The sequence below is a fragment of the Microcaecilia unicolor genome, chromosome 3, assembly GCF_901765095.1.
Source record: "Microcaecilia unicolor chromosome 3, aMicUni1.1, whole genome shotgun sequence".
Taxonomy (NCBI): domain Eukaryota; kingdom Metazoa; phylum Chordata; class Amphibia; order Gymnophiona; family Siphonopidae; genus Microcaecilia; species Microcaecilia unicolor.
In genome coordinates this window covers 458,192,068-458,211,022 of record NC_044033.1, presented here as the reverse complement: position 1 = coordinate 458,211,022, position 18,955 = coordinate 458,192,068, and the positions used below count along the sequence as shown (strand labels likewise).

Below are 18,955 nucleotides of genomic sequence, written 5' to 3'. Positions count from 1 at the left end.
CCATGGACACAGGAAGACACATTAGAATGTTGGTGGTGAGAATTATTATATAGAATATGTAATTTATCCTTAAAAATGAGCGTGGTACCAGAACACTGGAGGGTGGCCAATGTAACGCCGATTTTTAAAAAGGTTCCAGGGAGATCCAGGAAATTATAGACCAGTGAGTCTTACGTCAGTGCCAAGCAAAATGGTAGAGACTATTATAAAAAACAAAATTACAGAGCATACTCAAAGCATGATTAATGAGACAAAATCAACATGGATTTAGTGAAGGAAAATTGTGCCTCACCAATCTATTACATTTCTTTGAAGGAGGTGAACAAACATGTGGACAAAGGTGAGCCGGTTGATATTGTGTATCTGGATTTTCAAAAGGTGTTTAACAAAGTACCTCATGAAAGACTCCAGAGAAAATTGGAGAGTCATAGGATAGGAGGTAGTGTCCTATTGTGGATTAGCTTTGACCAGACGTGTGAGGAGCAAGCAAAAAAGACAGCTGCTTCTCACATGGAGAAAATGAAAGTGAGGGAGTCGCATTAGCGCAGCGGGCAGGAAGGCACTAGAGCATGCACAGTGGCTCCTTAAAGCTCTTGTTTTTTCCTATGGCATAAATGCCGGACTGGGCGATGTGGATCAGTGTCTACCCACTTGTGAGAATATTGGAGCCTGCTTGTCCTCGCAGAAAGAATATATACACTCATCCCAAATTTAGAAAAACACCCATAATCAAACGAAACAACAAAATACTCGTCCCATATAAAGAGAGACCCAATACAATAAGAGACATTTAAATCAAATAGGAAAGCCATCAATAATTAATCTACATATAAGCGATGCAGAGTCAAATATTATTTATCTATCTTCAGTAGTTCCTGATATAACAGCGCCAGACACAGCCTTCTTAGTAACAATAGAGATAGTCAGGTTCCTAAAAATAAAAATCATATGAGAATACTACTATGCATTTACAAGAATATTTAAGGGAAAAAAAATCCTTCCTATCTGAAGTACACCAGATTTAACAGAAATTGTCTTCACCTTCTTTGGGTCTCACACAAGACAAACAGAAACACTTTCCTTCACAATGCAACATTAAGAACTTTAAATATGATCTTGAATAAAAAAAAACTCTATCAGCACTATGAAGTGATAATACAGCATCCCAGTGTCCATGCTTGCACTGACAGTTCTCTTCTATCCAATGAATCACCTGTTATATTGCCTTCCTCTACCATAGACAAACGTTTAGCATTTGGAGGAAAATAAGCCTGTTTAAGTAGAGGCATTTAGACTTGAGAAACCCTCACCACATCCAATATGGACTTCTTCTAGGAAGTTCCACAGATCACTTATCTGATACCATTGAAAAGTTAAAAAATTTTAAATTTGCACTATCAGGCTCATTTTCAAAAGAGATAGACGTCCAAAAATGGCGTAAGTCAGCATTTGGACGTTTATCTCACAGAAACGTCCAAATCAGTATTATCAAACCTCATTTTGGACATCTTTCTCTGAAGTCCGTCAGAAGGACGTCCAAATCTCAAGGGGGCGTGCCGGGGGCATGTTCAAGGCGGGGACTTGGGCGTTTTCTAAGACAATAATGGAACAAAACAAAGACATCCAAGACTAAAACTTAGACGTTTTGAGCTAGACCTGTTTGTATAACGAATAGCATCAGTGGGAATTGAACCCACTTCCCCAGGATCAAAGTCTGCAGCACTAACCACTAGGCTACGCCTCTACTCCACACAAGGGGTGCCCCAAATGACCAGATGACCACTGGAGGGACTCGGGATCACCTCCCCTTACTCCCCAAATCACAAACATTTTTCCAAACAGCACTTTCAAAAGAAAAGAGACTTTTTTTTGTAGAAAATGACCTTTCCTGTACTGATTTTGGACATTTTACAAAAAAACGTCCAAATTCAGACTTAGATTGTCATATCCAAAAATGCCCCTTGTGCATTTGGCTGCCTAAAGTCACAAGGAGCAGCAGTGGTAATTGCAACCCCTGTTGCCAGGATCAAATTCCGCTGCACTAAACATTAAGCCACTCCTCCTCTATTTGGATGTCTTATATTTGGACGTCTTTTATTCGAAAATGGACCAAAACAAAGACGTCCAAATCACATTGCACCTGACGTTTCTTATTTTATAAAGGGAGGTGGTGGGCTCAGTTTCTGTTAAAGCAGCTACACAGACTAAGAGAGCTGTCTAGCTTGGCTGCAGGGCCAACAGTTTACACAGTAGAAGTGGTTGATGTATGCTATGTTTCATTAGAGTGGCAGGATGCTAGATATGGAGAAACCCTGAAGTATAAACTTTTTCAATCCATTTAGGAACTTAGATGACACTTAAACAGCGAAGAATGATGTTTACATTGCGGATTTCTTTCTTTCTTTGTTTTATATTGTTGATTTATAGCAATTCTTGATGCTTTACTATTGTTTGGTTTCATTTAATCTATTTTCTGCTACATGCAATTGCTTCCTACTTTCGAATTTGTTGTATCTGAATTTTTACCCACTGCTGCTGCTCAAAGTGGGGGTGCGTAGATAAGAGACCACTGCACTTGCCTCTCTTCTTTAACGTCTTTTATTCTACATTTTCTTTTGTTACATTTGTACCCCGCGCTTTCCCACTCATGGCAGGCTCAATGCGGCTTACATGGGGCAATGGAGGGTTAAGTGACTTGCCCAGAGTCACAAGGAGCTGCCTGTGCCGGGAATCGAACTCAGTTCCCCAGGACCAAAGTCCACCACCCTAACCACTAGGCCACTCCTAACTGTGCTGTTATTTACCAGCTAAATAAAGAAAGTGCGGGAAAAAAATGACTCTAGACAATGGATGAACATATCTTTCAAGTCATATAAGAACATTTTTGGAGTGCAGTAGCCGACTACTGATTAGAACAGTGGAGTGAAAACTAGGGAAGCCAGGGTTTAAATCCTAGTGCTGCTCCCTGTAACCTTAGGCATGCTAGTAATCAAGTACAAAACTTAGATTGTAAGCCCTCTGGGGACAGGGAAAAATCTACTGTACCTGAATGTAACTTGCCTTGAACTACTGAGGAAAGCAGGAGCAAAATCCAAATCTTTACCCACCCACCTCTTACCCTTTATCGCTGACACTCTGCATTCAATTCTGGAATAGTAACTGTGAGGAAACAGGCTATGTGAGGCACGCTGATAGCAAACAAAGCTGACAAATTAAACCAAAGAAATTAGGCTGTATTCCAATTATAGCTTTTACAACCCCAAGACAGTTCAAAGCAATTTTCTGAATTTCACCAACAGATTAAAAACCAAGAATACAATTTTTAAATGTGTACCAAGAACCACTGTATTAACTTTATGCAGAAGGTGATTTTACTGCAAATCCTCTAGGCTGAAAGCAATTCTATGTGCTCTCTCCATCTTACCTTTTCCTCCTTTGCTAGTTCTTGCTTTGCTTTGGTATCTGTGACCTTTCCTCCAAGGCCTCTTGTTGAAGTTTTGCGTGGACGGTTTTCCAAGCCACTAGAACTCACACCTGGGGTAAGTTCTGACATCCATTGAGCACGAAACATCTGCAGTTCTGCCTGGAAAGGAAAAAAGAGCTCTCATAAATGTACTATAACCAATAAGTACATTTCATTTTTTTCCCCACTGGCTTGACATAGTAATTAACATAGGGGCTCATTTTCAAAGCACTTAGACTTACAAAGTTCCATAGGTTACTATGGAACTTTGTAAGTCTAAGTGCTTTGAAATACGTCTCATAGTAACATAGTAAATGACGACACATAAAGACCTGTACGGTCCATCCAGTCTACCCAACAAGATAAACTCATTTACAAGGTATGCGATACTTTATATGTATACCTGTTTGATTTGTCCTTGCCCATTCTCAGGGCACAGACCGTAGAGATCTGCCCAACACTCTTCTTGTACTAAAAACTCTGAAGCTAATGTCGAAGCCCCTTAAAATTTACACTCAAGCCCCTAACTATCTATTCAGTTACGATCAGGGCGTAGACCGTAGAAGTCTACCCTGCACTGATTTTGCTTCCTGATTACCGGCGTCGCCACCCAATCTCCGCTAAGATTCCGTGGATCCATTCCTTCTAAACAGGATTTCCTTTGTGTTTGCCCCACGCATGTTTGAATTCTATTACCGTCTTCATCTCCACCAACTCCCGCGGGAGGGCATTCCACGTATCTACCACCCTTTCCATGAAAAAATACTTCCTTACATTACTCCTGATTCTGCCTCCCCCTTCAACCTCTATTCATGTCCTCTAGTTCTACGCCTTCCATCTCCATAAAAGGTTCGTCTGCGGATTAATACCTTTCAAATATTTGAATGTCTGTATCATGTTACTCCTGTTTCTCCTTTCCTCCAAGGTATACATGTTCAGATCGGCAAGTCTCTCTCCTCGTACAGTTTGCAACACAAATCCCATACCATCTTTGTAGCTTTTCTTTGCACCGCTTCCAGTTTTTTTTACATCTTTAGCAAGATACAGCCTCCAAAACTAAACACAATACTACAAGTGGGGCCTCACCAACGACTTGTAGAGGGACATCAACACCTCCTTTCTTCTGCCGGTTATACTCCTCTCTATGCAGCCTAGCATCCTTCTGACCACAGCCGTCACCTTTTCACATTGTTTCTTCACCTTCAGATCCTTGGACACCAACACCCCAAGGTCTCTCTCCTTAGTCGAGCTTACTAATCTCTCCCCTCCTATCCAGGATCTCTCTTTTGGAGAAGATAAGGTAAAATTATGTCTTACCTGATAATTTTCTTTCCTTTAACACAGCAGATGAATCCAGGAATTAGTGGGTTAAGTCCGCCTACCAGCAGGTGGAGATAGAGATAAACAAACTAAAGGCAGTGATGCCTGATGGCCAGCTCCTTCCTCAGTTAGTATGTCATTTGTAAGCATTTGCCAAGTCCAAAAATATTAAACCAATAACAACCAGAAACCATCCTCACTATGGAAAACAGAGAACCAAATAAGAACTTCGAAATAACTGCAACTTGATCCAGAAATCGGAATCCTTTCTGTGTTCCCATATCTGTCTGAACTCTGCAAAAGAGAACCTGGAAGAAAAAAATAGCCACACTGCGCGGAAAATGAAAAAAACCGTTGGCTGAACTAGGGAGGGATCCTGGATTCATCTGCTGCGTTAAGGAAAGAAATTATCAGGTAAGACATAATTTTACCTTCCTTGTCACTTGCAGCAGATGAATCCAGGAACTAGTGGGATGTACCAAAGCATTCCTTAAGTAGGGTGGGAAGCTGACGCTCCCCGCGCCAACACTCCCACCCCAAAACTCGCATCCTCCCGAGCAGAAACGTCGAGCCTGTAATGCTTCGCAAAAGTATGACGGGACCCCAACAAATCTCTTCCAGAGATAAGACCTCCGCCTCCGCCCAAGAAGCCGCCTGTGCCAGAGTAGAATGCGCCTTCAGGGCCACTGGAGACGCCCGCCCTTGTAGCAGATACGCCGCTCCAATGGCTTCCCTAATCCAGCGAGCATTGGAAGCCTTAGAAGCCGGCTCACCTTTTTTTGATCCCAACAAGAGCACAAAGAGATGATCTGAGCGTCGAAACTCGTTAAGAGATCTGCAAGTACCGAAACAAGGCTCTCCGCACATCCAGGAAACGTAGCGAAGCAAACTCCCCCGGATAATCCTCTCTTCAAAACGACGGAAGATAAACTGCCTGATTGACATGGAAAGCCGAAACCACTTTAGTTAGAAACGATAGCACCGTCCGGATCGACACTCCTGCTTCAGAAAACTGCAAAAAAGGATCTCTGGAAGACAAAGCCTGAATTTCAGAAATCCTCCTAGTTGAAGCGATGGCCACCAAAAACACTGTCTTAAGTGTGAGATCCTTCTCAGAAATCTTATTCAACGGCTCAAACGGTGGGGTCTGGAGGACTCGCACTACCACATTCAAATGCCACGCCGGGCACGGCTGCCGCAAAGGAGGCCGAAGTCGAAGAGCCCTGCGTACAAAATGGACCACATCAGAGTGAGCTGCTAAAGAGGAACCGTCCAGTTTGCCCCTAAAACAAACTGGTGCAGCCACCTGCACTCGAAGGGAATTATATGCCAATCCCTTTTGAAGACCATCCTGAAGGAACTCCAGAATAACCGCACCGAAAAGGCAATTCAGCACGCAAAGCACACCACGCTGAGAAAGCTATCCACACTCGCGCGTACGCTGCTGAAGTAGACTGCTTCCGTGCCCCCAAAAGAGTGGCAATGACTGGTCCTGAAAATCCCTTCTTCCTCAGCTGCCGCCTCTCAATTGCCAGGCCGTAAGACCAAAGCGGGAGGGATTTTCCATCTGAACTGGCCCTTGATGCAGCAGATCGGGAGTCACCGGAAGTCGCAATGGTGGCTCTGAGAGTGCTCGAACGAGATCCACCTACCACAGCCATCGGGGCCAGTCTGGGGCCACTAGAACGACCGGCCCCCGATGCCGCCCTATGCGGCAAAGAACTCTCCCTATCAGAGGCCACGGAGGAAAAACACACAGTAGCTGTTGTTCCGGCCATGGCTGGAGAGAGTCCAATCCTGCGGATCCTGGCTGTCGTTTGTGGCTGAAGAACTGGGGAACTTTGGCATTGCAAGCCATGGCCATGAGATCCATTACTGGTCTTCCCCAACGTTGACAGATCAGCTGAAAAGCCGAGTCCCACAGTGTCCATTCCGCTGCGTCCAAAAGAGTTCGGCTGAGAAAATCCGCTTGAACATTGTCTTGACCCGCAATGTGCGCTGCCGACAGACTCTGAACATGCGCTTCTGCCCATACTAGAAGATGAGACACTTCCACTGCCAAGGGAAGACTGCGAGTGCCCCCCTGCCGATTGATGTAGGCCACCGTCATGGTGTTGTCCGAGAATACACGAACCACCTGCCCCTGCAGAAGGTCCTGAAAACTCTGCAGCGCATTCATGACTGCTCCCAACTCCAGACGATTTATTGGCCAAGTCACTTCAAGAGGGGTCCACAATCCCTGGGCTACTCGATGAAGACAATGGGCTCCCCAGCCCGCAAGGCTGGCATCCGTCATGACTACCACCCAATTGGGAGATGCCAGAGAAACACCCTTCTGCAAATTGGCTGACCGGAGCCACCACGCGAGACTGTCCCTGGCCCGGCTCGACCAAGGAAGGCGTCGTTGATATTCCAGCGACGTCGGCGACCACCTGCTCAAAAGGAAATTCTGAAGAGGCCGCATGTGAGCCCTTGCCCATGGAATGACCTCCAGGTCGCAGTCATGGAACCGAGGAGCTGAACATAGCCCCACACTCGGGGAGCGTGATGACTCAATAAGGTCCGTACCTGAGAAAGCAATTTGATCCTTCGCCCCTCGAGGAGAAACACCTTCCCCCGCTTCGTATCGAATTGCATTCCAAGATACTCCAGACTCTGAGTAGGAACCAGATGACTCTTGTCTAAATTGACCACCCAACCTAAGGATTGCAACACCGCAATCACTCGGTGACCACTCGACTCTCCTCTGCTGTTGTCGCCCCGAATCAGCCAGTTGTCGAGATATGGATGCACTCGAATCCCCTCCTTCCACAGGAACGCCACCACCACCACGACCTTGGAAAAAGTGTGTGGGGCAGTGGCCATTCCGAAAGGAAGGGCCCGAAACTGGAAGAGCTGACTCAGCACCGCAAATCTGAGAAATCTCTGATGGGGCTGCCAAATGGGAATGTGCAGGTAAGCTTCCCTCAAATCGAGAGCCATCAAAAACTCGCCTGGTTGAACAGGAGCAATAACTGCCCTTAATGTCTCCGTACGGAAGTGACGAACCCGCAAAACTGGTTTACTTTTATAACATCGAGAATAGGCCGAAAAGCCCCTCCCTTCTTTGGAACCACAAAGAAGATGGAGCACCGAGAGGAGGGACACGATAGCGCCTATCCTTAGCAGGCCTCGCAAACACTGCAGAAACCGTTGTCCTCTTGGCCAGCGATACACAGCGGGACTCCAGAAAAAAGTTTGTGACAGGAGAGAAGAATTCTAGCTTGTAACCTTCTTGCACCACATTGAGGACCCACTGGTCCTAAGTAATTCTGGCCCACTCTGGAAGAAACAGAGAAAGCCGACCACCGATCTGCTCTCCTCCCGAGTGGACCTGCGCCCCATCATTGGGAGGCCCGAGAAGGAGCCCCCTGATGAGAGGGGGGTCCAGCCAGACGCTTCTCATTGCGAAAGGAAGAATGCTGCCCAAATGAGAACGCTGAAAGGCTGAGTTGGACCGCCCCGGGAGATACCGTCGAGTGTCTCTGAAACGTCACCCTCGAGGCTCCCTGCCTGGAAGTAGACTTGGGTCTATCCTCTGGAAGACGCTGAGATCTGGAATCCCCCAAATCTTTAACAATCTTTTCTAGGTCTTCCCTAAAAAGCAATTTCCCTCTGAAAGGCAATTTAATGAGCCGTTGCTTAGAGACCATATCTGCAGCACAATGACGGAGCCACAGAAGACGCCGAGAGGAAACGGTCAAGGCCATGAGTTTGGCCGAAGCACGGACCAATTCAGCCAGCCCAATATCCATCAGCGACATCTGAGGAGTTCCCAGCATATCAGACTCCAAAATCGAAACCATGACAGAATGTAGCCAACTGAGACAAGCTCTAGCCGCATAAGAACTACAAACAGAAGCTTGAAGTGTCAAAGCGGCCACCTCAAAGGCACTATTTCCTGCAATTCTAAGATATGGAAAAGAATAAATACTCCCCCACCTCCAGATAAAAGAAAAATGAGCGATTCAGAAATGAGGTGATGCTTGATGGGAGAAAAAAAAAAAAAAGATATAGAGAGATGGGGTGATACTTGATTTGGGGGGGGGGGGGACAGAGACTGCACCGTGCTGGATGGGGTAGCAGAGAGAGAGAGAGAGAGTGATGCTGGATGAGGAGAAGAAAGAGCGATGCTGGGGGGAGAGAGAAGATATAGAATGATGCTGGGGGGGGGGGGGGGAGACAGAGAGCTAGGATAATGACGGAAGTAGAGATGGGGAGGAAGATTAAGAGATGCTGGATGGGGGATGAGAGATAGGCGAACGGTGGATGGGAAGAGAGATAAGGGGGGATGAAAAGGAGACAGAATGATGCTGGGCAGTAGAGGCAGAGAGGGTGATGCTGTATGGGGGGGGAGAAAGAAAGAAAGAGATTCTGGATAGGGAGGAAGAGGGAAATATGCTGGAGGGGGGAAGAGAGAGGGAGACAGGGAGATAGTGGATGGGATGAAAGGGAGATGGGCTGATGCTGAACTGGGTGGAAGAGAGAGAGAACAATGATGGATGAGGGAGAAGACAGATCACAATGCTGGATGGGGGAGAAGAGAAAGACACTGTAATGCTGAATGGGGAGGAGAGAAATGGGGCAATTCTGGATAACATGGAAGAAAGAGAAAGATGGGGCGATTGCTGGATGGGGTAAGTGAGAGAAAGAAAGATTGGGGCATGCTGGATAGGGGTAAGGTGAGAGAAAGAAAGATTGGGCGATGCTGGATAGGGTAAGTGAGAGAAAGAAAGATTGGGGCGATGCTGATAGGGGTAAGTGAGAGAAAGAAAGATTGGGGCGATGCTGGATAGGGGTAAGTGAGAGAAAGAAAGATTGGGGTGATGCTGATTGGCAAGGGGAGAGAGACAGAAAAAGAGTGGAGATGCTGCATGGAATTCATGTGGGGAACAGAAGATACTAAGAGAAGATGCTGCATAGTGGAGGGGAAGAGGGGAAGAGAAAGAAACAGAGAGGAGATGTTATATGACAAAGGGAAAGAGATACTGAAAGACGGGAATAAGAGAAAGGGGAATGGATGGGCCTGAGTGAGGGAAACATTTGGAAAAATATAGGTAGATTCCATGAAAAAAGGGAGCTTAAAGACTGGATAGTAAGAATGAATAAAATCTAAATAGATAGCGACGCAGAAAAATAGAAGAAGCTGAAAAAGAAAGATAAGTGGTCAGAGATGAATGTAGTGGAGGAAGTACAGAAGACAAGAGAAGAAAGAAGAGAAACAGACAGAAAACTCTGGCAAGAGAGGTTAAGAGGAGACAGAAGAAGCAGAAACCAGAGAAACTAAATGGCCAGACAAGAAAGGTAGAAAAGAATTTTATTTATAATTCAGATTAAATTAGTGTGGTAGCCATGTTAGGACTTCTTTTACAAAGCTCCGCTAGCGATTCACACTTCCTCTCATTTTGCCATGCCAGGAATCACTAGTGTGATTTAGTAAAAGAGGCCCTTAGTCCACTCCAAAGATTAATAAAATAAAGCAAAAAATTGAAAATTAGGTGTACTTTTTTTATTGCACCAACTTAATATATGTTTTGACAAGCTTCATAGGCCAAAACCACCTTCCTCAGGTCAGGAAAGTAAAAGCATTACACCAGCCTGAACTGAGGAAAGAGATTTGGTCTTTGAAAGATAATCAATAAATGTATTAAGTTAGTGCAATAAAATATATCACTTTATGTTCTGTTTTTTGCTTTATTTGCATTTCATTTCTAATGTAGTGATTGGAATGTATTAGTTTTTTTAATTTGCAGCTGCTATTTTTGTTTTGCACAGTACAGGAGGCCACGCATCACTGGTTTCTTTTTTTCTGGTATTGCAATGTGTGCAGTGTCTGGCTTCTTGGAAGTTCAGATTCATTTTGTCTATATATTTCTATTTTAGGTTATGGCTACTTATTCTATATATGAGAGTCTGTATGTTCTGTGTGCATGAAGGAGGCCAGGTATTAAGTTAAGCACTGTATAGAATGTCTGTGTAGCATCAATCTGACTTGTTAATATTTTTCAATAGGTGTACTGATGTTCTAGTGCCCATTATAATATAGCAAAGACACTTGCCTGTAGCAGGTATTCTCTCAGAACAGCAGGCCATATATTCTCACACGTGGGTAACACGGTCCTGCGTGCCTAGTCTCAGAGCTTGTAACAAGCTTTTAAAAACAGTCTTCTGGAGCACAAGTGGTGCTCTATTGCGCATGCGCAAGTGACCACACGCCCGCCAAGCAAACGTGGAGCATCAGTATAATACTTAAGTATAAAAGAAAAAAAGGCAACAACTCCTAGGGGAGGTGGAAGGGTTTTGTGAGAATATATGGCCTGCTGTCCTCGGAGAATACCTGCAACGAGTAAGTATCTTCGTCTTCTCCGAAGACAAACAGGCCAATATTCTCACATGTGGGAAATCCCTAGCTACCAGGCTCACTAGAACCAACAATCAATGACAAATTGCACCTCGCAAAGGTGAGGTTCAAACATAGGAATCAGCAACAATGCAAGTCGTCAGAAGTAAAGCCTGGGACAGAATTAAAAAATGGGCCAAGGCAGCTGGATCACCTCCCAAAACTCGAATGAAGTCGTTTTCCTATGGATGCAAACAGACTGTTAAGTCGGTCCAAGAAGTAGAAGGCATGCTACTTGAATCAGAAATGACAAGAGAATCCGTAGAATGAAAACTACATAGTAAGCCCAGAAATTCTCAGAAATAAGCTAATGGCTGAGCCAGGGCTCAAGCACTGCGATCAGCAAGAGGATCCCCCTGGATAACACAACTGAGTGAAAGAAAAGGAAAGTGAATAGAGACTGCAGGTTCTAGATGGCAACTAAATAAAAGATTGCAGTGCAAAGGGTGCAGCACACGCATGACAGGGCTGAATATCATGAGAGGATTCAGACAAGAGAATCACCACTGCAAAGAAAAGACCAACAGAAGCTGTGAGGACTTGGTGTTCATGGGAAATCCACTTGTGTGCAACAGAAAAGAAAAAATAGAACTGTTACTAGGTTCAAAACGGAGTGACCCAGCAATCCAAAGTAAGATACACCAAACCAATACCCAAGGAGTATAATCTGAGAGAAACGGTGAAACAGGCAGCTGACAAAGCCCACCTCTGCAGCAGACAAGAACCACTCAGGGAGAGAGGAGATGAAAGTGGAATCTCCATAACACACACAAAAGTGTGAGTGTAAAAATGAGAGACAAACCACTTTGAAGTGAAAAGTACAGCGAATAAAAAAAAAAGGATCCCTACACGAGGGGAAAAAAAGCACAGGGTCTAGCAAGATGAGCCCCCACCCAGTCATGCTCAAACGACATCCAGAAAGATGCAGAATATTATCAAAATAATACCTGTCCGGCAAAAAGAAGGTCTAGTGCCAGCAGGTATACCCAATGGAAAACAGCCTCCAGCAGGGAACAACTTGTAGGACAAGCACACCGCATGAACAACTGCAGAAGAGCTCATGATAAGTCATGTAAAACTGTGAACAGACAGGACTTAGAGGTCATGGACCAGAAGATGGAAAACAAAAACTCCCCAAGCTGCGTGATGAGGGTCAAGGTCACCTAAAGCCCCAAGATTCCGGTAATAAACTGCAGACGAAGAGGAAAACAATCCAGCAGACCAGAAAGAACTAAAGAGAAAACCCAGCCACACGGCTCAGTCAACGGAGGCGCCAAACCCATATCCACAGCTGTGGTTTTGCTAGATAAAATAAATGGACAGTGGTAATCACATTCTTCCATTCATGCGCATCACTACCTGACACAGCAGTTGGCCACCTTAAGAGAATCATAAGAACTCCTGTCGTCAACCCACTGCAGTAAGAGTGAAAAAATATGGATAAAATGAACAAACACCTAAGGAGAGGAGGGTTAGTTATGGGTAGACTAGGATCCAGAAGCAGGACTGAGGAAGGCAAGGTGAAAGATTAAGAGATGTAAGAATGGCCAAGCAGCAGTTAGCAAAAACACAGCCCAGAATTGAAAGATCTCATAGATAACGCCGATGTGAAGAGGCCTCTATGAATGCATTCAGTGCTGCATGGAGGGCCATAGGAGTAACCTATAAGAAGCTCCTTTACCTGATGTTCATAGTGCCCAAAATGCTGAAATTGTTGCCTTAACCCATGCCTGTGAAATACTACCGATAGTCATTATGCATATGGAGTTATTCAGGACTTTGGGAAAATAAGAGTTTCTTACCATCTTTGGGGGAAACCAATTCATAATGCTCCCTATGTTTCTGCCTTTTTTAAATCTATTATGTATCCAAAGGGAATTACTACTGTTAAATGTGAGAGCCATTCTAAAGCCCACAATGAGTATCTCATGGGAATTCTTTTGCTGATCATGCTACTAGGGCGGCTGCTTTAGGGGAACATCATATGCTGCCTTCCCTGTACCTAGTGTTGCCATCTCCTCCTTTACACACCATCATCCAAGCCCAAGCAGAGGCGCCACAATTCGAAACTGGATTCTTGGGACAGGCTGGATGTACTTTGCTTTTTGATGTGCTTTTGAAGACCCACACCAGCCATGACAGCAGAGGAGGGATGATTCATAATTTTACAAGATCTGTGCAATCCCAAATTTGTCCATAAATTGCGGAAAATTATGTGCTTCTTCCCTGATCTATAAGAAAACAAACTGCTAAGCCTGTAAAGCCCAGCCAAGAACACAAACCCCCATACCAGTAGGATATCTTCTGACTTTGCAAATGGATTCTTATTCAGCTGTCCATATATCAGATCTGAGTATTGTTTCGAAAAATGTATTTTCAAGATGAGTAGTAAAAAAGCTAATGCAGCACTTATCTTTCCTGGGGAGGTCATAATATGGCTCTCTAGTGATAAGGGCATTCTTTTTTTACAGCCCAACAGGAAGTGAAGTTTTTATACAGCACCAGCTCCACACTTTGTACTAGAGTTGAGACTCAGAGAAAATAGAAAGAACTAATAAACACTGAAGACTGAAAATAAAGATTACTGGATTACAGAAACTGTATTAGACTGTGTTCATAGTCTGCCATTTGCTCTCCTGAGCAAAAAAAGTAAATCTAATCGCAGGGCAGAATTAACATTAAATGAAATAATTACTGACAGGCCTATGAAGGCACTCCTTTTGTTTATACTTGCTGCAAACTTTAAGAGTTTTATGACAAGAAGAAAATCTAATCTGTGTGATATAGTCTTTACAGATGGTTGCTGCCCTCCCAGACAAGGCTGAGGAATTGTATCATCGGCTGTAGCTTGAAATCAGAATTAATCCATAGGTGTTCACCAGAAATAACTGCCTTAAGTCAAAGTGGAGAGGATCTTATCCAGTGCCAGTTACACAGTGATCAAGTGTGGAAGAAGTACCTTTCAGGTTCCATACTGTCTATTGCCAGAAGACACCACTTTTACCACCAATGAACAGCAACACCTGCTGGAACAGTTAGGAAGTACTATCTATCTGAAGGTTATCTTAAGAGATGGGTGAAGATTTCAACAAAATCCTGAAGACCTACAATCTGGTGCAGGATCAAATCCTGATGGACTCTTTCAACAAGGAATGAAAGGAACCGATACTCTTCTGAAATGTATAGCAACAGGAAGAGGCATTGCCTAAACTTGATTTTCAGCTATACCTAAGTATTCACTGGTTGATTGACGGTCACATTCCTGATTGGCTAATATTATTTGAGTCATGACAGGCTTTAACCACTTTTCTCAGTTTTCCCATCTGTATTAAATGCTATAGCTGTAAAAAGGATTTCAGTTACGGATTCTATGGAAATTATAATGTTAAAACCCTGAATGTCTCACTGTTAGTAGTAGACAATCTTATCTTTTTGTTCTGTTAATGTTGTTAGTATGAAGGAGATGTTTGCCCAGTAAGCTTTTGCCATGAGAACGAGGTGTCAACTGTCGGATTTATGTTAAGACGCTGCTTGATAGGAGTAAGTGTGTGTGTTATATACCCCATATAATGAGATTTCAGAGAAATTGTCCAACAGGAAGAGTACACCTGATGAGTTATTAGATTATGATGTTATTATCTATTATGTTGCTCTACCCCGCTCCAGAAAAAGAAAGTGCTACCCTAGTCAAGTGCCTAGTCTAGTCTAATTTTGTTTATATACTTTATTTTTTACCTTATATGAGAAAGGATTGCTAGATCTCGTACACTAGGGGCCATTCTGGATTGATAAGCTCCATGGAGCTTATAAGAAGACATCACTAATCCTGTTTAGCTGACCTCTTGTCTTACGTCAATTGAATCAATAGTGTCCCCCCCCCCCCCCCCCCATCTTAGAGAGAGTCACTCAACCCCTTAAATGTTTCAGGAACAAGATGGGTGCCTGTAAATAATATGTAGACCATTTATATGGTAACTGTAGAAAGGTGGGGGTATCAAACCTTGTCTCTCTTTCCTTTCCCTTTTGAGTTCTGTATTGCATAAATAGGGAATTATACATATAACCGATTACCTGACGCCCTAATATTATTAGTTATGCACATATATTTTTTACGAATTACATTTCTTGTATGTTAGGAATTAGAAAGGGCAGTATAGCTTCTGAATAGCAATGAGTGTAGGTACTGGAATGCTTCTGAGATATGTAATTAACATACTGGACGAATTTGATGGGGATTTGACCAACATTGTTTTGGTCACTTTTGATTTGGAAGCTCTGCACACTCATATACCATAGAAACAGGCCTTTATATTATTACACAAGAGGGTGAAAGTAGTAGCCATGCACCACCTCCGCGGCCAACCTCTTGTTCCACCTTAGTCTCACTGTTTTTTTTTCCTTTGAAGTCCACTCCATCCGTCTATTTGCTCCTCTGCCTCTCCGAGTAGAAGTCATTTATCGAACCCCTGATAAGTCCCTTTCTTCCTTTCTCACTGACTTTGATGCCTGGCTTTCCTTCTTTCTTGAACCTCCATCGTCTTCCCTCATTCTTGGGGATTTTGCTAATGATCCCTCTGACTCTTATGCTTCTCAGTTTCTTGCTTTAACATCCTCTTTCAATCTTCAACTGTGCTCCACTGCCCCCACTCACTGGAATGGCCACTGTCTTGATCTTATCCAGTACCGTAGTGGGGGCGGCTGACAACCCGGGGCGGGTCGCCGCTGCGCATCTCCCCCCCCCCCCGGGTGCAGCGCGGCGCCCCCCTCGGCGCACGCCCCCCCCCCCCCCCCCCGGAGCGCATTGTACCTTACTTTGGCAGCGAGGGGCGGGCGGAAGAGCCGATCCGCCCCCAAGCCCACGTCGCTGGGAGCTGCGTCGGCTCCATTGGTTCCTTGCTCTCTCTGCCCCGGAACAGGAAGTAACCTGTTCCGGGGCAGAGGGAGCAAGAAACCAACGGAGACGACACCCCCCCCAGCGGCGTGCACCCGGGGCGGACCGCCCCACCGCCCCCCCCCCCCTTCCTACGCCACTGATCTTATCCTCTCCTCAAACTGCTCACTCTCCAGTTTCTGTGCCTCAGCTCTTCCCCTCTCTGACCATCATCTGATAACTTTCACACTTAAATCACCCTCCTCCCCAGTCCCGTCCAATCTTAACCAATACATTTAGTAATCTTCAGGCTATGACCCTTCTACTCCGTCCTCCAGTGTTTCAAATCTCTTCTCTACCACTATATTATCCAAGTCTGTCAATGAGGCTGTCTCTTCCTATAATACTATTCTCTCCTTTGCTCTGGATACTCTTGCTCCTCCCATTCCCCGTTCTGTAAAATGTACCAAACCCAACACTGGCTGATCTCTAGAATCCGCTACCTACGCTCCTGTGCCCGCTCTGCCTGAATTCCGTGCCCATGCAGACTTCATACATTTCATATTCTTGCTGACCTCCTTCCAGTCTGCTTCTTTTACTTGCCAAACAGGACTATTACATCCAGTTGACAAATTCTCTTGGCCTCAAAACCTCAACGTCTCTTTGCCACCTGAACTCTCTCCTCAAGTGCCTTCACCTCCAAACCCCCCACCCCTTCACTTTCCTCCCAGACTCTGGCTGAGTTCTTTCATGATAAGGTTCACAAGATTAAACTTGAATCTCAACCAGGTCACCTCCACCTCTCCTTCCCTTAGTCCATTCTCTTCAACCCTCCAACTCCTGCCTCCTTTTCTTCCTTTTCTGAAATCACTGAAGAGGAAACTACACATCTTATTTCCTCCTCGAAACTAACTACCTGTTCCTCTGATCCTATTCCCACCATCTACTTAATACTATCTCTCTACTGTCATATCCTCCATCTTTCACTGTCCACTGCGACTGTTCCTGATGCCTTCAAACATGCCGTAGTCACACCATTCCTTAAAAAACCTTCATTGGACCCTACTTGTCCTTCAACTGTTGTCCCATCTCCCTCCTCCCTTTCCTAACCAAGATACTTGAATGTGCTGTTTGATTTATATGGTTCGTAATTGATGATTGACAGATGCAGATACTATTACAATTGGACGTCAGTCTCCAAAAGCGTGGTGCAACGCGCTGAGGGACTGACAACTATTATGCACCTAACTAACCCAAGGAACCTAGCACTGCAGATTACCCACCCTGCCGGGTGGCAGATGGAATGTACATTGACTTCAGTTGCCTTAGCAGACCCCATCTGGTTTCCTTGGGAGGTTCACTTGCGGGTACTGATTTGGTGTTAGTTTGATGGTATCGCTGACCAAGGAGAGGACATACAGCACAACATGAGCTTCTCAATGAGGAGGACGGGAAGAGGATGGAACTGCAAAATAACAGCGAGCCCTCGATGATGCTAATTGTGCTGACCCAGAGGATGAAGAGAGGGCAGGGGACGAGGTATCTCACCCTGGGACTGCTGCATAATGTTTTGAATGTTGATGATTAGTTTGCTATAGGACTTAGATGATTTGGTAGCAAGAAGCTTTGATTATACAGATTGGTTTGTTGTCTAACCCACAAGATACCTCGGGGAAAGACTTTAGCCTCTTATTGATAACATAGACATATAGGGTGTTGCAAGTTTGGACATGCTTAAATGATTGTGATTGCATACTTAGCGGGAATGACATATCTGCAAAGGGACTAGGGCTCACCAATGGGGAAGTGGTAGACAGAAGCAGGGGTATTATGAAAGGGCACAACCATTGGTGAGGGCAGGTAATGCTTAAGGGGACGCTGGAAGGAGGGGGTTATACGTGACTAGTTCCATAGGGCCTGGGAGAACGGGGGGGGGGGGGGATAGAGGGAGAGGATTTCAGAGAGGGGAGGGGCTAAGAAGAATACAAAGTCAGATGTGGGTGGGGGGATTGAAGGGATTCAGCAGGAAGGTAGGGATGGGGAGGGGGAGGTACTCAAGCTTACACTGTAGGACTGATAGCAATGTGGTATGATAGGATGGTAAGGGGAGACCATGAAAGAGGTCACTGTAAACTAAGAAATCAAATGCTACAGATGGAGAGAGACTGGTATCTAAAGGAGAGAGGCTGGGGCTGGGCTGGCTTCTCTCAGGTACAATGGAGAATCAGGGGACAGAATGGTTAGAACAGGAGGGTAACAGATTAAGGTAGCATCTTGGAATGTGGGAGGTATACACTCCCCAATCAAAAGATCAAATATTCTGAGACATCTTAAATGTATTGGGGACGGATATTGTGATGCTTCAAGAAACGCATTTGTCGGACGTGGAGCATACCAAATTAGCCAAATGGTGGGTAGCAGACTGTGTGGCATCTGCGGCTCTTGGCCGAAAAGGAGGGGTGGCAATCCTTTTTAGGAAGGGAATAGCAGCCCAGGTGCATAAAATAGTAAAAGATCCGGAGGGAAGATTATTCTTTGCATAGTTACAATAAACAGACAAAAAATAATCTTGGGTAGTGTCTACGCTCTAATGTTATAGATTTAAAATTTTATAAGAAATTGCTAAAGCAGATCATGCAACTAGAAACATTGCCCATGCTGCTGGGAGGAGACTTTCATATGACTTGGGATCCAGTATTGGATAGATCACACCCTCCAACGGATATTAGACGGATAAGTACTAGGGGCTTGCCAGATTTTTACACAACGCTTGACTTAATTGATGTCTGGTGGACCCTTCATCCACTAGACAAAGAATACACACACCAATCTAGAGCGCATGGTTCCTCATCTAGAATTGATT

General features: G+C 44.7%; 1 protein-coding gene across 3 annotated transcripts in view; it reads right to left on the bottom strand.

The window, feature by feature from the left end:
• Window positions 1-18,955, bottom strand: part of FBXO9 (F-box protein 9) — a 303,722-nt gene that overhangs the window by 237,887 nt on the left and 46,880 nt on the right. For all 3 annotated transcript variants that reach the window (XM_030198962.1, XM_030198961.1, XM_030198963.1), the window contains exon 3: window positions 3,425-3,583. In XM_030198962.1, the coding sequence (XP_030054822.1) occupies window positions 3,425-3,583 (159 nt within the window). The remainder of the gene's footprint in view (window positions 1-3,424; window positions 3,584-18,955) is intronic.